Raw genomic sequence first — 18,904 nt, forward strand, 5'->3', positions numbered from 1 at the left:
ATTGATAAATGAAAGAATAAATCCTTACTAAGAAAAATACAAGAATAGGAGGCAGAAGCAGGCAGATCTCTTTGAGTTTGAGGCCGGCCTGGAGGCAGTGGTTCTCTGTGAGTTTGAGGCTCCTGGAAGTTCTAAGCCAGCCATGACCACTTACTAATAAATAAATAAATAAATAAATAAATAAATAAATAAATGGTTTTCTACACATAGGACAGTACTAGAAGTTCAAGGTCATCTTCAGATACACACTGAATTTGAAGGCAGTCTGGGCTACATGACACTATGACTCAAAAAAAAAAAAAAAAAAAGTACAGAGGCTGAAAAGATGGTTCAGTGGTTAAGAGCACTGACAGCTCTTGCAGAGGACCCAGGTTCAATTCCCAACGCTCACATAGCAGCTACCAACCGTCCTTGACTCCAGTTCCAGGGGAATCCAAAACCCTCTTCTGACCTCCAAGGCACTGCATGACTCAGGTGCACTCACATACATGCAAGCAATACATTCATACACATAAAATAAAAAGAATAAATATTTTTTAAAAGAAGTAGGGCTCAGAAGAGGTAAATTATTCACTTGAGGCAATAATCATTCCTCATGTCCAAAATTCCAACAAGATTAAGTTATCAGTAAACGATTTGTATAGAAAAACAACATTCTTTTTAAATATTTTATCACTTTTATGTGTATGAGTGTATGCTTGCATGCATGTAAGTGAACCTGTGTCTTGCAGTGCCCATGGAGGTCAGAAGAGGGTGTCCTCCCTGGAGCTGGAGTTATGGATGGTTGTTAGCCACCATGTGAGTTCTGAGAACCAAACCCGGGTCCTCTGCAAGAGCAGTCAGTGGTCTTAACCACTGAGCCATTTTTCTAGCCCTGAAAAAAGATTTTTTTTAATATTTTATTTATTATTTTTATTTTATGTATATGAGTGTATGCATGTATATAAGTGTACCTGTGTCATAAAGGATGGTTCACAGCCGCCATGTGGGTGCTGGGAATCGAACCTGGGTCCTCTGCAAGAGCAGTCAGTGCTCTTAACCGCTGAGCCATCTCTCCAGCCCCAAAATACAATATTCTTTAACATACATTTTCTCCTCTCAGGAAAGAAATTCTGCTTCCTGCTTTGGAGAGAGACTTTTGTATGTGTATTTAAAGGGATAGTTCTTCAGGCACAATGAACATACCTACAATCCCAGCTGCTCAGGAGACAGACAAGAGGATTCTGAGTTCCAGGCCAGCTTGGGAAACTTATCAAGAGCCTCTCTCAAAATTAAAAATAGCCGGGTATGGTGGAGCACACCTTTAATCCCAGCACTCGGGAGGCAGAGGGAGGTGGATCTCTGTGAGTTCAAGGCCAGCCTGGTCTACATAGTGAGTTCCAGGACAGCTGGGGCTACAGGGAGACCCTGTCTCAAAAAAGACAAAAAATTTTTTTAAAAAAATTAAAAATAGGGCTGGGGCAAGCCTGGAGCAATGGCTCCTGGTTCAGTGCTTGCTGCTCTTGCAGAGGACTGGAGTTTACTTATCAGCACCTATACTGAGCAGCTCATAACCACCTATAACTCCAGTTCCAGGGAATCTGATGCTCTCTTCTGACCACTGCAAGTACCTGCATACACATTTGCATACTCACAATACAGACTTACACACATATACATAAAATTCCTTTTTCATTGAAAAAAAACTTTTTTTTTTTTTTTGTCTTTTTTGAGACAGGGTCTCCTTGTAGCCCCAGCTGTCCTGGAACTCACTATGTAGACCATGCTGGCCTCGAACTCACAAAGATCTGCCTGCCTCTGCCTCGAGAGTGCTGGGATTAAAGGCGTGTGCCACCACGCCAGGCTTTCATTGAAAATTTTTAAAAAATAAAAAAATTAAAAAAGCCTGTTACATCCCAACACTCAGGAAGCAGAAACAGGCGGATGGATCTCTGTGAGTTTGAAGCCTGCCTGGTCTATATAGCAAGTTCCAGGCCAGCAAATCTCTGAGATTTTTGTCTCAAAAACAAAAAAAAAGGTGTGGGGGTCGGGGTGGGGGATGGCTGGAGAGATGGCTTATGGTTAGGAGCACTGACTGCTCTTACAGAGGACACAGGTTCCCAGCATCTATATAGTGGCTAACAACTGTCTCTAACTCCATTTCCAGGGGATCCAACACATTCTTCTGGCCTCTACAGGCACTGTACAACAGGGGTACATTTACATACATGTAGGCATAACACTCATACACATAAACAAATTAAATAAATTAATAAACAAAAGTGGTTAAATGCTTGACTAGCATACTCAAGAGCCTTCATTTACTTCTCAGTTGGGGGAGGGCATTACTTTGGTAAAATTGACTGTTTTGTTTTGTGTTTTGTTTTGAAACACAGTCTCAGGTATCCCAGGCCGGCCTCCAACTTGCTATGTGACCCTGAACTCCCAATCCTCCTGCCTCTTAACTCCTAATGCCGGGATTGATTATAGGTATGTGCTACCATGCCTGTCTCAAGGAATAAACACTTTGGAATCTGGAAACATGGATATAAATCTCAGTGACCACTACTTAGTAGTTACAAACCCTTAGCATATCTCAAATCCTCGAATGTCAGTTCCCCAGGCATAAACAGGGAACAGTAATAAAACTTAGTACAGGAATTTAAGATTCAAAATGCTCTCAGGAATCACTGCCGCTTGCTAAATATACTGTGTCAAGTTTTACATAATTAAGTAGTTAAGGCCATGTAAATTTAAATGACCAAATCCTTAGATAGCCATCTTTAGTATATTATGGGCTAAACTCAGTACAGCAGAGGTAAACCTGGGTCAGAAACTATACTTCCTTATTTACAAACTGTGGAGTCCTGGAAAAGTTCCTTATCCTCTAGAGCCTTTGCCTCCTCAGTTACAAAATGGTGTTGGGGAGTTGGGGAGATGGTTCAGTGGTTAAGAGCACTTGCTTGTTCAGAGGACCAGAGTTCTGTTCCTAGAACCCACATCGGGCAGCTCACAACCTCCTGTAACTCCAGTTCTAATGAACAGGACACTTTCTTCTGGTCTCCACAGACACTCAAACACAGATACACACAGACACATACAGACATACACATACATAAGAATAAATCTTTTTTTTAAAGACAAAATGGCGTTAGTATACCATCTAAACTCATATGGCTACTGTAAGTAATAAATGAGATAATAAAGCTTTAAACAGCAGATGGTTTGAAGTAAGGACTTGATAACTGTACCCATTTTCACTGGTAGTTCCAACCTAAGCCCATTTTTCTATTCCCTTTTCGAAGGAAGAAGAAGCTATTAGCAATGCCTAAATTACCCCTCAACTTCTAGAGAAAGTAATAATGAAACCAGACCAAAAAGCAGAAAGGAATACGAATGAACTGCTATTCCAGATTATGTGTTATGCTAATGAGATCTGACTTTGGGAAATATAGGGCTAGTATCTGGAGAATACCTCACAGCACATGCATGCCTTGCAGAGTAGACAGGTGTACCAATTCCATTCTAGCCAGGCTACCCATTACTGTTCTCCAACCTGGGCTCCACAGTGAGATCTACCAATCAAGCAGAAACTGCAACAGGAAGGCAACTCTGATCCACATGCAAATCATAGCTTTTTTCTAGGTCCAACCTTTAATTTTTCAGCTCATTTCCATTTCTATCATGACTTCCCCTAGCCCACTTTAGTGTTGGTTTCCTGTGCCTTACTGCACTTGTTACATATTTCCATTCTATAATTATCTGGTAACATTGTGATGGGCTATTTGTTCATCCACTCACTGTATTGCAAATGGATAAAGATCCTGTCTTACTTACCTTTGAATTCCCAACTCATGACACATAGTGAATCCTTGAAATTACATATTTATGCAGTTCCCTTTACCTTTTACTAGTGAAGGCTGAGCAGAAACACCAGGGGAGACATTAGTAGAAAGTACACAAACTAAGGTCTGCCAATCCAGACCTGATTCTTTCTGGGGCTGGAGGGGGATAATTTTCCGCTTCTCAAGATACTTTCTTGAACACATTTTTTTTTTAAAAAAAAAAAAAAAAAGGACAGAACTAGTTCACAGAGAATTTCCAGACAACAGATTATATTCTTTCTTGGAAAATAACATAAAAAACAAGGTTTCTAGAATGAATGTTAGTGGTTTCATGTGAAGTTGACCTGTGGACTTAACATCCTGAAATGTATTATTTGTAGTTCTTAAGTCCTTAAAACAATAAAGAAAAATTAAGATGTGAACAATCAAAACAGTGTGAGGCATGGCAGCATACAAATGTAATTCCAGCACTCACAGGCTGAGACAGGAAGATGTAGAGTTCAATGCCAGCATGGGCTACATATCAAGACCCTGTCTTAAAAAAAAAATACGTATGCAACTATCTCAATGATGACTCCATGACTAATAAACCATAAATTATATCTTTAACAGACTACTATTTTTAAAGTGCTTTCAAATGTATCTACTGAACGACAGCCAACTGTAATCACTGAAACGTAAAACTAGAAGGACCTTTGGAAGTTATTTCCTTATCTCCCCAACAAAGTGATATTCGAACACCTCTAGTCACTAGCCATTGGAAGGTAAGAAACTAAAATGCTTAAATGTCTGGTGTTCTAGCCACCTGGTAGTCTTGTGCTCCCACTTTATTGATTCCAATCAGAAAAAAATTAAAAAAAAAATTAATCTCCTACCATGCAACTGTCTTTGCTTCCTAAATCCACTTCCTTTCTGAGTTTCTTCACCAACCCACCCATACCAACCACAGAGGAAGGGCCCTTGAAGATTCTGACACCCCCAAGAGCCCACTAGTTATATCCCTGATAATCAAAACTTTCCTTCTAATTCTGTATTACCTCTTTCTGTATGTGGTCACTTAGAAGTCAAGCAACTCCAGGTGTCACTGACCCTATGGCCTCAAGACTGTCCCTTTACTTTCTTAGCTTCACTTTCAGCTTCTCAGCCCTGTGCTTTAATTCCTTTCAAGCTCAATGTCTCCTTCCAGGGCCACTGGGTATACACCTTAGTTAAATGCCTATTAGATAAAGGGCTCCTATACTCTCAAGTTCACCTTCAAGAAACAGAGAGAGCAAGAAAGAGAGAGGAAAATAAATATACATAAACATGAACTACAGAATCTGGGAAACTATCCCTAGCTCTACAAGAAGAAGGTCCTTGGTGTCCCTAGCACTTGACCCACAACTTGGTTCAAAAGTGACAATGTTTGTTCAATGAGTGAATGGACCAATTCTGTGACACAATTATTCATTCGTTCACTATTATTCATTCATTCGTTCTTTCATTCGTTAACCAAAGCTTTACTGAGCACTAAATATGTACAAACCCTGGAATATAAGAATAAATAGATGGCTCCTACCTAAAAGTAATCCAAAGAATATTAGTAGATTGGGCAGGTGTGTGTCCCCAACCCCCATGCCAGAGTCCTTTCCCACAGCGAAAGCGTCGGCCTGAGCTTACAGAAGTCCACGCCCCTCCAATTCACGCTACCTCTCGGCCCCTTCATCCTACCTTAGACCCCAACTAAGCATCTCAAAGTCACTAACACTCCCACCCCCGCTGGCCTTTCGCCCTGCTCGCCACGGCCAACCCTGAAAGCTACTGCCAATCCTGTACCCCATGAACGCCTCGGGGTCCCTGGGTCAGAAGCCCTCAGATTTCCCTCACTGAAAACCCGCCTCCCGCTCAGCGCCTTCTTCCCTGTCAGGATCCTTCCCAGTTCTCCCAAGACCCCCAGCTCTCAGTCCTCGCTTCGCCTCCCTCCACTGTCAAGCCGAGCCTCTCCTTGCCTCGTCTCTCAATTCTTCTTACCTCATCTAGCTCCCTGTCCGCAGCAGCACCTCCTCCAACCTCCACCTCCACCACTGCCGCCATCTTCGCGGCGGCCCCCACCCCCGGTCCCCCGGGAGCCAGCTGCTTCCGCCGCTCGAGAGCTTCTAGCCAATCAGAGGCTCGGACCCCCGCAGAGGGAGCGGAGCCTCCACAGGCAGAGGCCATCTAGCTACTACTTGCTTCAGAATTAAGCAGCGACGGTTACTGTATCTTCCCAACCTTCAGCAGGAAGGAGTTCTAGAAAGATGAGAAATTGGTCTTGTACTATTTCTATGTAAATATTTCACCAGTTCTTACCGTGGAGAGCCAAAGGGGAGAGTGCCTGAACTGGCAAATTTCGCGACGCTCCCTCGCTTGGGCTGCCTGGGGCGAAGCGTGTGAACCAAGAACTACATTTCCCTTGCTGCACCGAGCCCGACCCGGAAGTTTCAATTCGCTCTGCGCGGGAGGATTGTAGTGAGTAAAAAATACACATAAAAACACGAGTACACATACTTTTCCAGATGTAGCGATTGCTGTCTTACTCGGTAAGAGTCGGTTTTCAGAAACAGGTTTCTGTAGGCCCCAAGAGGCGTTTCTGAGCTTCAGGAGATAGGGTGGCGCTCGGGGCCAGAAGGCAGAGGTCACGGGGCGGAATTGGCGGGAGAATGCGATTGGAGTCCATGAGCTGAGGCTGTAGCGTATCCTTAAGGGGCCTGGACGCGGGTGAGAGGCGTTGGGGCTTGCCGATGGGGAGGAGGAGTAGCCGAAAGGGAGAAGGGTGGCCACGGAGGAAGAGGACAGAGTCGGGGTCCATGGGTCCCCAGCTTCAGGGCACAGCCTTCCTTTTCCCGTAGGCTGTCATGACGCTCACCATGGTACGCCTTGCTACCCCACAAACTGCATCTCCAGCTCCTCTCCATTCCCCACGTTTTACACCAGATTTACTACGCTCTAGCCCCACGTATACCTTAGAAATTAATTTTCAACACCTGTTCTTTTAATACTTTACAAGCTGTTGGGCCAGCTCACACTCCCCCATGGGTATCACACGGTTCTACGTCTATCTGGTGAATAGGACTAGGACAAGCCGGGGTTCATAGAAAGTGTAATCATAGACTGTCTAGTCAAATTTATTTAGGGGACAACAGGAAGTTAAAGGGTAATATTTATAATATCTTTATGCATCTGATGTACTTAAAAATTGTTACTGTCTAGGGGTCTTGATCAAATTCATTTTTTCTGCACTTCAAGAATTAAAACGCAGGAAAAATCTCAGACACAGCAGAAAATAACAGGTAATAAACTTAAAAGTGAAGAAACATCAGGTCATGGTGATCCATGCCTTTAATCCCAACATTCCAGAGGCAGAGGAAGGTGGATCTCTGAGTTCCAGGCCAGCCTGATCTACATAGAGTTTTAGGCCAGCTGGGTCTACAGAAGGAACCTGTCTCAAGAAACATACATACATATATACATACTTAAAAAAAATAAAATTTTTAAAGTGAAGGAAAAAAGTGGAGAGATAGCCCAGCAGTTAAGAGCACTTGTTGCAGGCCAGGCCTGGTGGCACACGCCTTTAATCCCAGCACTCAGGAGGCAGAGGCAGGGGGATCTCTGTGAGTTCAAGGCCAGCCTGGTCTACATAGTGAGTTCCAGGACAACTGGGGCTACAGGAAGACCCTGTCTCAAAACGACCAAAAAAAGAAAGAGCACTTGATGCTCTTCCAGAGAACCTGAGTTCAATTCCCAACAACCATATTGGGTATTCACAACTGCCTGTAACTCCAGCTCCTGGAGAATATGATGCCTCTGGCCTCCATGGGCACTCGCACTAACTTGCACAGACACACCCATAGGTACATAATTTAAAAATGAAGAAACATGGGGCTGGCGAGATGGCTCAGTGGTTAAGAACACTGGTTGTTCTTGCAGAAGACCTGGGTTCGAATCCCAGCACCCACATGGCAGCTAACAAGTGGCCATAACTTCAATCCCAGGGGACCCGACAGCCTCTTCTGACCTCCACTGGCATTGCACAACATGGGTGCACTTACCTACATGCAGGCAATGCACGCATACACATAAAATAAAAATAATAAATTTTTTTTAATTTATAAAAATGAAGAAACATATATATACACTCCAACAGAAAAAAGGTTCTCTGCAAGTGGAGAGGGGACTCAAACTGAAAAATTCAAAGCCTCTGGGAGGGCTTGGGCCTTTTAAGTGTTTTGGGGCAGGCTCCCTCCCCTAATTTTGGATTGGTCAACCTAAACAAAAGAGAAAGATCACAACTCCAGCTTGAATGGGCTATATCTAAGTCTGGCCTTGGTCTTATCTGTACTGATCTGGACTTATCAGTTGGTAGATGGGCAGGAAGGTCTCTGTCCTGTGGCAGGAGAAAAAAGCCTTCAGGCCTTTGTCTGGGCCAAGAAGAAGGTGAAAGTGTGCCATTTTTATTACTCATTAGTGGTTCTGTCTGCTTATCAGGGATTGAGCCCCTCAAAATTATCATTTTTATTATTTGAAACTTATTGGCAAGCTGGGTGTGGTGGCACACACCTTTAGTCCCAGCACTTGGGAGGCAGAGGCAGGTGGATCTCTGTGACTTTGAGGCCAGCCTGGTCTACATAGAGCGTTCTAGACCAGCTGGGGCTACTGAGAGACCCTGTCTCAAAAAAAAAAAAAAAGAAAGAAAGAAAGAGGAGAGATGGAGGGAGGGAAAGGAGGAGGGAGGGAGGGAGAAAAGAGAGAAAGAGAAAAAGAAAGAAAGGGAAAAAACTACTGGTGTAGTATAAGCATTGTATTCCTGTTCTTCCAGATTGACTGTTGACATGATCTATTCATCATTTTTAATTTTTTTACCTTATTTGTGTGTACACCTATGTGTATGTTTGCTGACACATGCTTGGCAGAGCTGGTGTGTGGCGGTCAGAGGACAGCTTTCTGGGAGTCTTTCTCTCCTTCCACCATGTGGGTTCCAGGAATTGAACTGAGGTAGAGATTGTCGGGCTTGGCAGGAAGCACCTGAGCCATCTCATCAACACCGCTTCATCCTTTTTTTTTTTTTTTTTTTTTTTTTCAGTCTTTTTGAGACAGGGTTTCCCTGTAGCCCCAGCTGTCCTGGAACTGGCTATGTAGCCCAAGCTGGCCTTGAACTCACAGAGATCCGCCTGCCTCTGCCTCCCCAGTGCTGAGATTAAAGGCGTGCACCTGGCTCTGGTTTACTTTTGACATTGAAATCACTGTATGTATTCATAAAAAGAGCACGTCTAAAAGCCACATTCATGTTGCTGTGTGTGGAGATCATTTCATAGTTGTTTTCAAGCAGTATAAATTGGACTCTTCACCCTCTCTAATCACGTGATCCTCACAAAGCTACTAAAGTCAGCTAATCATATTAAAATTAGATTTGAGGAAATGAGTAATTTTAGCATTTGTTTTCTCTGTGATTTTAAATTTTCATTTCAGGAGCTGGGAAGATAGCTCACTGGGTAAGGACACTCGCTCTACAAGCATGAGCACCTGACTTTGAATCCCAGCACCCACATAAAAAGCCAGATAGTGCTGCATGGGACTCCCACCTCGGCATTGGTGGGCCTAGAGGCAGATCCTGAGAGCTCACTGGCCTAGCAGTGACCTAACAGGAGCCAGACAATGAGCCTCCAGGTCAGTGAGAGACCATGTCTCAAGTCAGTAAGGTGGAGAGCAGTTGACGACACCTGAGCCTGCCCTGGCCTCCACAAGCATGTGCATAGGTACGCTCACCTATGTACTCACATGCATGGACCCCCCCACACCAGCATGTTTTAAATTTTAATTGCTATTTAATTAAACATGGTATTGTACAATTAATAAAGTTGTTGAATAAGTATGCAACAACTTGTTGATGTCTCTCTAAGCTTGTTTCTTACAGATAATATCACCAAATTAAAACAATACTGTGGTAAATAAGCGTACCTTACAATTAATAAATAATGGCATTTAGTCCATTGAAATACAGTAATATGAAAAATTAAGGCTTAAATGTATATTTTTTATCAATAGTATAAAATTGGAGTAATTAAAAAAAAAAAAAACAAGACATACCAGGCATGGTGGCACACACCTTTAAACCCAGCACTCTGTCTTTGAAGCATTAACTTTGAGTTGGCTTGCCTATTAGGATGCTTAGGTAGTGTTCATAAACAGTTTGTTGTTTCTGTTGTGGCTTTGTGGCTGTTGAGCTCTTTGGGGTTCCGTTTGTGTGGTCATTCATTGAACAGATCATTGCTAATGAGATCTATATGTTTCCCCTCTTACACTGGGTATTCAACAGTGAGTCAGACATGAAACCCATCCTCCAGGAGCTCACAATCTGTCAAGGGATAAAGACAAATCCATGTCTTTAGGTGAGGCACTCTGTTAAATGCTAAGTGAGAGTTGACAGGGTGGAGCTGTTACCTTGTAGTGACTAAGCAGAGGGGAGGTAACATTTGAGTGCCCTGGGTTAGGTTTTGACAAGTTGGAAAGAGAACTGGTGTTCTGAAGCCATAGCACTAGAGGGTAAGAAAGAAAATTTGGTGAGGAATGGGTAAGAAGGACATTACGGCCAGGAGTGTATCAGGGGTCTGGACTCATGTTTTCAGGGACTGGGGAGTAAACCACATGTCACCAGCTGGACATGGTACAATATGCCTTTAATCCCAGCACTTGAGAGACAGAAGCAGGCAGATCTCTGTGAGTTCCAGGCTAGCCAGGGCTACATAGTGAACCCTGTCTCAAAAAAAAAAAAAAAGAAAAAGAAAAAAAGAAAAACCAATAAACTTCTCACCAAAGAATTATTGAACCTAAATAGTAGGGGCTGGAGAGATGGCTCAGAGGTTAAGAACACTGGTCTTGCAGAAGACCCAGGTTCAAATCCCAGTACCCACATGGCAGCTAACAACTATCTATAACTCCAGTCCCAGGGGATCTAACAGCCTCTTCTGACCTCCGTGGGCATTGTACAACACAGGTGTACTTACCTACATGCAGGCAGTGCACACATACACATAAAATAAAAATAATAAATAATATTTTTTAAAGTTAATTATATTTCTGTGTATTTTTGCATATATTAAAGCTTTCAGGCTAGAGAGACGGTTCAGTGAGTGAAATCTTTGCTGTGCAGGCATGAAGGACCTGATTTCAGATCCCCAGCACTACCATTTTAAAAGCCAGGAATAGTGTCTGGTACCTGTAATCTCAGTGCTGAGAAGTAGAGACAGGAGGATCCTGGGGGCTAACTGCCCAGGAAGCCTACCAGTCATTGAGTCCAGGTTCAGTCAGGGACCCTGTCTCAAAAAGTAAAATGGAACCAGGCATGGTGGTACGTGCTTTTAGTCCCAGTGCTTGGAAGGCAGAGGCAGACAGATCTCTGTGGAATTAAGGCCAGCCTGGTGTACGTAGTGAATTCCAAGCCAGCTGGGGCTACAGGGAGACCCTGTCTCAAAAAAATAAAATAAAATAAAGTGGAGAATGCTAGGACAGCCAGCATCAATCTGGCTTCCATGGGTATACACACAAACAAAATTTTCATTAAAAGTTTAGCAAGCTGGGTTTATTGGCTCATACCTGTAATCCTAGCACTTGGAAGATTGAGGAAGGTGGATTGCCTTGTATTCAAGGCCAGCTTGAGCCACATAGTGAGTTCCAGGCCAGTCTGGGCTACAAAGTGAGGCTCTGTCTCAAAAAACAAGCAAGTCTGGAGCTAGTAAGATGATTCAACAGCTAAGATTACTTGATGTTTTTTCAGAGGTCTCAAGTTCAGTTCCCAGCACCCATGTCAGGCAGCTCATAACCGTGTATAACTGCAAGGGATCTGACACCCCCTTCTGGCCTCTGCAGGCACCTGAATATGTGGCAGGCACTGACAACATAGACACATACACACAAAAATAAAATAAGGAAATAAATAAGCAGGGTGGGGCTTGGTGGTGCATGCTTTTAATCCCAATGCCTAGGAGGCAGAGGCAGGTGGATCTCTGAGAGTTTGAGGCCAGCCAGGGCTACATAGTGAGACCCTGTCTCAAAAGGAAAAAAAAAAATGAAAAAACTTTAGCAAAAGATAAAAGTACTAACACAGATGAATTACTTAGGTAGGTGGGGTGGGTGGGTAGGTAGGTAGGTAGGTAGGTAGGTAGGTAGGTAGGTAGTTATAGATGATTTCTTGCTGTGTTGCCCAGGCTGGCCTCAGATTCTACATCCTTTCATGTCAACTTCCCCTATAGACAGGATTACAGGTGTACAATGCCGTACCTGCCTCCTGTAAACTTTTTAAAGACTAAAGTTAGGCAATGATAGGTAAAACATGTCTTTTGTTGAGGATGGTAAGATGCAGCTGGAAATTAGAGACCTACATTGTTAGTACTCTAAGGGTGGCTCAGTATCTTACCACCATGCAGCAAGGCATATGCATACACCAGCAAATTGTTAAATAATTCTAATACAGGAATAATTATTTTGATCTAGTATCTTAATATGCATACCAATGTGGTCTTTAACCAGCTATGTAGCACAGGCTAGCTTTAAACTCTGGATGCCCCTGCCTCAGCCTTCTGAATGTCTGGATCATATGCATGTGACAGCACACCTAGCTTAGAGGAATGATTTAATAAAAAGCCATTTAGGAAGATTCATTTAAAAAACAATAACAACAAAACAGAGCCATAATGTATTTAGTTGTACATTGTTGCCTGTCCTTACTGTGTACTAGACTCCTAGAGACACAAAGATGAATGACTTAAGGCACTATTCATGTTCTTGGGAGCTCACCTACATATGAATCCAAATTTGTAGTGTGTGTGTGTGTCTGTGTGTGTGTGTGTGTGTACACATTTGGTCTTTTTGAGACAGGGTCTTCCTGTAGCCCCTGCTGGCCTGGAATATAATGTATATTATATATTATTGTGTTGCCTTGAGGTTGTGTGACACTTTGGGGGTCTTAGTAGGTGATCCAGATTTGCTCCATACCCATCAACCCCACCATGCCCTTAGTGTCCTGAGAAATGAGCTAACTGCTGTAAATAATTCCTGTTATCAGAGAAACAAGGAGTAGTAGTTTATTTTTTTCTTTTGTTCTTTTCTTCAGGAGCAATGTGAAGATTCTTGTTCTCCCAGAAGCTGACAAGACCAAATCATAAGCAATGCCAAAGTGGTGATAGACAAAATCTCGGGAGGAAGCACATTTGCTTTGTGCTTGGGACAGCTGGTCTGCCTGTGATGGCTCCTGTGAAGATCAGCCACGTGGTCTCCTTTTCCTCTCAGGTACAGTAGTCAACAGCCATGATTTCTTTTGAGGACTAAAAAGGAGTGAATAAATGTAGAGACTTGCCCATGGTTTGTAGATAGCTAGCAAAGCCCTAGGCCTATCTGTACCAGAGTCCCCAGAAGGGTATTTAGTCATTCTGTCATTGAAACTAAGCCAGGATACTCAGGGTCATACTTGACTTATGAATAAACCATGACTACCATCAAATATGATCAGTCTTCTTTCTAAAAGTTCTACAATCCTGGTTAGAGCTAGATCCTGGGCGTTGGGCTGAAGACCAATATTGGGGATCATTAGGAATGTCCCACCCTTTCCCTCCACGGCCTTTCCTTTCCATTACACTGATCTTTGTCAAGGGGTGCCATTGGCATTTGGAGTAGCTAAATATGTATTTTGTAGCAATATCATTTGTATAGTGCAATATTTACCATCCCTGGCCACCAGGCCCTAATAGCAACATTACTCCATATGATGATAGCAGTCAAAAACATTCTCGCCTATTTCAGAGAGTCCCTTAGATGGTTCTTGGGAACTACTATAATAACCTCTATTCTCAGCGAAATAAAGTAAAAATTGTCTTTACCTTCCTTATCTTCATGGTCAACTTGAACTGTTTTTGTGTTTTTGAGAGATCTTGCCATCTAGCTCAGCTGGCCTTGAGTTCACTATGTATACCAGGTTGACCTCAAACTCTCAAATCCTCCTGCCTCAGCTGTGGTAAGGGCCATCCCAGAACAAAGAGAAAGCAATACAGCATGGCCTGTGTCTGGGTGCACGTACACAACCCTATCTGTCATGATTCTGTAGTGTGGAACACCCATTCAGAATATATGTTACTGTATGTGGGAGACAGAGACTAAACTGTAAGAGGGGACTAACAGGAAATATGAAAAACTAAATCCTGCTGTGCTCAGGGCCCAGCCTTTGGATGAGAAGCCACTGGTCAGTACTAGCACTAATAAAACTGCTTCCTGGAAGAAAAGCCTTGGCATTCTGTCTCTGTATCAAACTCCTCCTGCAACATAGCTTCCTGTGTTGGGATTATAGACATGCCCTATCTAGCAGCAAGAGTTTTCTTCATAGACTCTTACTTAGCCTTATAAGATACTAGAGAGTATTAGCTGTCTTCTCTTTTTTTTTATTTTTTTTATTTTATTTTATTTATTTATTTTTTTTTTTTTGGTCTTTTTGAAACAGGATCTCCCTGTAGTCCCAGCTGGCCTGGATTCTCAATGGAGACCATCCTGCCTCTGCCTCCCAAGTACTGGGATTAAAGGCGTGTACCACCATGCCTGGCCCTCTTTTATTTTTAAGTTCGTATGCATGTGAGTACAGGTGCCCACAGAGGCCAGATCAACACTTGCTCTTGGAAACCTGACCTGACATGGGTACTAGGAAGCAAACTCAGGTCCTCTGCAAGAGTAGTACCTGCTCCTAACCACTGAGCCATCTCTTCAGCCCCTTAGCCATCTTCTCACCTCATGGCTCTTAGACGATACCTTGTGGAGACTCCGTTAAGAGGAAAATTTTATTGCTGGAACAGAAAAGGGAGCTGGAGAGATGGCTCATCGGTTAAGAGCACTGGCTGCTCTTGCAGAGGGCCTGGGTTCAGTTTCTAGCACCCAGATGGTGGCTAAAAACCATCCTAACTCCAGTTCCAGTGGATCCAGTACACTCTTCTGACATCTGCCGGCATTGCAGGACACATGTGCACTCACAAACATGTAAGCATAACACACATAAAATAATAAATAAAGTATTTTTTTAAAAAAAACATGAGTCAGCCAGGCGTGGTGGCACACGCCTTTAATCCCAGCACTTGGGAGGCAGAGGCAGGCAGATCTCTGTGAGTTCAAGGCCAGCCTCATCTACATAGTGAGTTCTAGGACAGCTGGGGCTACAGGGAGACCCTGTCTCAAAAAGACAAAAAAAAAAAAACATGAATCAAAGCTGGGTATGGCAATGCATGCCTATAATCTTGGGAGAGGGCATCAGGAGGATCAGGAATTCAAGGTCATCCATTAAAGAGCCTGTCTCTAAAAACAAAAGACCATAACTATAACCTCCCATTTCACTTGAGAAATTTAGATACAAAGAAAGTAGTTTGCTCAAAGCCTTTCAACCAAAAGAGCATCTGCCTTTGCATTAGTAAACTTGGAATTTCTATCTCAGTGTCACTATTAATGACATATTAATTGTAAACTTAGTAGAAAAATGCTTGCCCAGTCTATGATCCCAGCACTCAGAAGGCTGAATCAGAAAGATCTTATGCTCTGGTTTCAGGGCTGGAGAGATGACTCAGCAGTTAAGAGTACTGACTGCTCTTTTGAGCTGGGCTTGGTGACGCATACCTTTAGTCTCAGCACTCGGGAGGCAGAGGCAGGTGGATTGCTGAGTTCAAGGCCAGCCTGGTCTATATAGTGAGTTCCAGGCCAGCTGGAGCTACAGGAAGACCCTGTCTCAAAAAGACCAAAAAAAAAAAGTACTGGCTGCTCTTGCAGAGGACCCAGGTTCGGTTCCCAGCATCTCCAGTTCCAGGAGATTTGATGCCTTCTGGCCTTTTCAGCATTGCACAACATGGCTGCATTCACATACACTCAGGCAAAACACTCATTCACAGAAAATAAAAATATGGGCATTGTAGCACACGCCTTTAATTTCCAGGCCTTGAGAAGCAGGGGCAGGAGGATCTCTGTGAGGTTAGACCAGCCTGGTTCACTTGAGTTCCAGGCAGGCTGGGACTAGGAGGACCCTGTCAAAAAACAAAAAACAAAAAAAAAAAAGAAAGAAAGGAAAATAAATAATAATTTAAAAAAAGCTCTGGTTTCAGACCTGGTTTTGGTTATTTAGCCTGAAGTCTTAGGTAAATTTTGAAGCCTTGTTAAGCTTCAGTTCATCTCTCTATTAACTAAAAAGTAGTCATAGTAACAACTTAAGAGTCATTGGGAAGATTAAACAAGGCAGTCTGATAAGTGAGATAGAGGTAAATGGCATCTAGAAGGGACAGGATATCTGTCTTTTTCCATTTGTTTTATTCTTTATTTTTTGTTGTTGTTGTTTTGGTACCAGTTCTCAGTTTGTAGCTCTGGTTGGCCTGGAACTTCTATGTTAACCAAGCTGGCCTTGGACTCACAGAGATCCACCTCCTAAATTCTGGGTTAAAGGCATGTGTCTAGCCATATCTGTGTTCTAGTAGATCCCCCTGTTGCCTTTCTATCACATTACAGTGACTCAGAGGTTTGGGGGTTATAGGTGTCCCTTATTCATAGGTGTCCTTTTTTCCCCTGTGAGCTTAGGACTGCCCCTGACTTTTCCTCTCTGATTTAGGATCCCAAGTACCCTGTGGAAAACTTGCTGAACCCAGACAGTCACAGGGGACCTTGGCTCAGCTGCCCTCAGGACAAGAGTGGGCAACTGAAAGTGGAACTACAGCTGGAGAGGGCAGTGCCTATTAGCTACATCGATGTCGGTGAGCAAGTTCTCAAGGCCTTCAGGACCTCGCGGAGAATTCCTCTCAGATGTCTCAGTTCATTCTGGCTGAGCAGCTTTCTAGAAAAACCTCTGCCTGGATGTGAAGGAGAAATGTGGCCTTTGCCCTTGGGGCAGGTTTGTCCTTGGAGTACTTCAGGGGCTCAGGAAGGGAGACAGCTCCATTGGTAAAGCAGGAGGACCTGAGTTTAATCCCCAGAACCCATGTTTTTAAAAAGCCAACCATGGGCTTGGGGAGATGGCTCAGCTCAATAAAGTGTTTGCCACCTAAGTTCAAATACCCAGAAATCACATAAAGCCAGATAAAGTAATGCACGACTGTAATCTCAGTGCTCCCATGGGCAGCTGACAACAAGGAAACCCTGTCTCAAACAAGGTGGAATGGGAGGACTGACACTAGAGGTTCACCGCTGACCTCCACACACATGTGGGCAGTCCCACACATACAAATACACACACACACACACACACACACACACAGAACCAGGAATGGTGGCAGATGCTTGTAATCCCAGTGCTGGAGAGGTAAAGAGAGGAGGCTCCCTGGAGCTCACTGGCCAGCCAGCATGGTCTGCTTGGCAAGTTCTAGGCCAGGGAGAGACCATGTCTCAAAAAGATAGATGGACAGTGCCTGAGGAACAACACCCAAGGTCCTTCTCTGGTCTCCATAAATACTTGTGTGCATGTATGTGTGTACACACACACACACACACACACACAGAATACAGTGTGAATAGGGTTCCTGGAATTATGCTGTGAACTGCCTCACCTCAATCTGTGTAATCTGGGTAAAGCCTTAGGACACCCACATAATCATAAATGCCAAAGAATAGAACCAACACACATATCTAATATTAGTGTCAGGAAGACTGGAAAGGTAACCTGTGCATAGGATTAAGGAAGCTCGCTTTACAATTCTCTAGAATCCAGAACTGTTGGAAACCACTGGTCTTGGCCTTCTGAGGACAGAAAGATGTTCGGTTCCCTAACAGTGCCTTCCAGGGCAGGTTCCAAACTGGGAGGACCATGGAACACCTTCACATCATCATTTAGTGGCCTGGGGTTTCACCCCATTCAAGCTGCTGGCTCCCTGTGTGACATGTTGCCAGTCCCTTGCACCTAGCTCTAGAGTGGAGTGCCCCCTTCCCACCCAGTTCTCTTGCCTGAGGTTGTTCCATCACCCTATCCTCTCAATTTTTGGTCCTCAGGTAACTGTGGCTGTGCTTTCCTGCAGATTGATGTGGGACGTTCTTCCTGGCCCCCCAACAGGCCTTTCGTCACCCTGCTCCCTGCAACCATGCTAATGTCCCTCAGTGACTCAAAGCAGGGGAGGAACCGCTCAGGGGTCCGGATGTTTAAAGATGGTAAAGAGGGCAAAAGCAGAAGTGGGGAATGTTCCTAAATATCTGTGATTTGTTGGCGGCTGATACAGAGCACATACCTGCTGCTTGCCATGTTTTAGGGGTAGGGGGTACACTGGATGATTGGTTGGTTGGTTGGTTGGTTGGTTGGTTGGTTGGTTGGTCAGTCGGTTGGTTGAGACAGGGTCTCAATATGAAATTCAGGCTGGCCTTAAACACATGATCCTCCTGCCTCAGCCTACTAAGTACTAGAATTATAGGCATGTGCTACCACACTAAGGGAATGCTGTGTTTTCGTTTGAATAAATGTGGGTGGTTCAGCCAGGCGTGGTGGTGCACGCCTTTGATCCCAGCACTCAGGAGGCAGAGGCAGGTGGATCTCTGTGAGTTTGAGGCCAGCCTGGTCTCTATTAGTGAATCCAGGCCAGCTGCAGCTACAGAGAGACCTTGTCTCAAAAAGATCAAAAGAAAAACAACAACAACCACAAAAAAAAACCAATCCCTAGCACCACAAAAAAAGGAAAAGAAAAAAAGCTGCAAAATGAATTTTTATGTGATAAAGAGCTATATGGATGACTATATGTTATAAATAGCTTTTCATGAATTCTGCTTATATAAATCTCTGTGTTCACTGGGCACTGTAAAATGCATAAAATATGGGGCTGGAGAGATGGCTCAGCCGTTAAGAGCACTGACTGCTCTTGCAGAGGACCTGGGTTTGATTCCCAGCACCCACATGGTAGAGAACCATCCTTAACTCCAGTTCCAGGGGAATCCGAAGCCCTCTTCTGACCTCCACGGCATTGCACAACACGGGTGCGCTCACATACATGCAGGCAATACACTCATACACACACAAAAAAATAAAAATAATAAAATTTTTTTAATGCATAAAATATGATTCATGGACTCTAGAGAGTTGCAGT

At 43.7% G+C, this 18,904-nt stretch overlaps 2 protein-coding genes across 7 annotated transcripts in view; one reads left to right on the top strand and one right to left on the bottom strand.

The window, feature by feature from the left end:
• Rnf121 (ring finger protein 121) overlaps positions 1 to 5,922 on the bottom strand; it is a 63,518-nt gene extending 57,596 nt beyond the window's left edge. The window contains exon 1 of one of the 2 annotated variants that reach the window (XM_008854073.3): positions 5,835 to 5,922. In XM_008854073.3, coding sequence (XP_008852295.1) covers positions 5,835 to 5,897 — 63 coding nt within the window. In that variant the 5' untranslated portion in view covers positions 5,898 to 5,922. The remainder of the gene's footprint in view (positions 1 to 5,834) is intronic. The other variant, XM_029556618.1, reaches the window with a different exon arrangement.
• Positions 5,923 to 6,019: 97 nt separating this feature from the next.
• Positions 6,020 to 18,904, top strand: part of LOC103750817 (short transient receptor potential channel 2) — a 45,527-nt gene continuing 32,642 nt past the window's right edge. Inside the window, exons 1-4 of one of the 5 annotated variants that reach the window (XM_017803437.2) lie at positions 6,020 to 6,311; positions 12,949 to 13,124; positions 16,456 to 16,597; positions 17,826 to 17,981. In XM_017803437.2, coding sequence (XP_017658926.1) covers positions 13,080 to 13,124; positions 16,456 to 16,597; positions 17,826 to 17,981 — 343 coding nt within the window. In that variant the 5' untranslated portion in view covers positions 6,020 to 6,311; positions 12,949 to 13,079. Of the gene's footprint in view, positions 6,383 to 6,460; positions 6,561 to 6,586; positions 6,713 to 7,112; positions 7,133 to 12,948; positions 13,125 to 16,455; positions 16,598 to 17,825; positions 17,982 to 18,904 lie in introns of those variants that run through there. The other 4 variants (XM_017803439.2, XM_029556648.1, XM_029556646.1 and 1 more) reach the window with 4 other exon arrangements.

Source organism: Nannospalax galili, unplaced genomic scaffold (assembly GCF_000622305.1).
Source record: "Nannospalax galili isolate Female #2095 unplaced genomic scaffold, S.galili_v1.0 scaffold1387, whole genome shotgun sequence".
NCBI lineage: Eukaryota > Metazoa > Chordata > Mammalia > Rodentia > Spalacidae > Nannospalax > Nannospalax galili.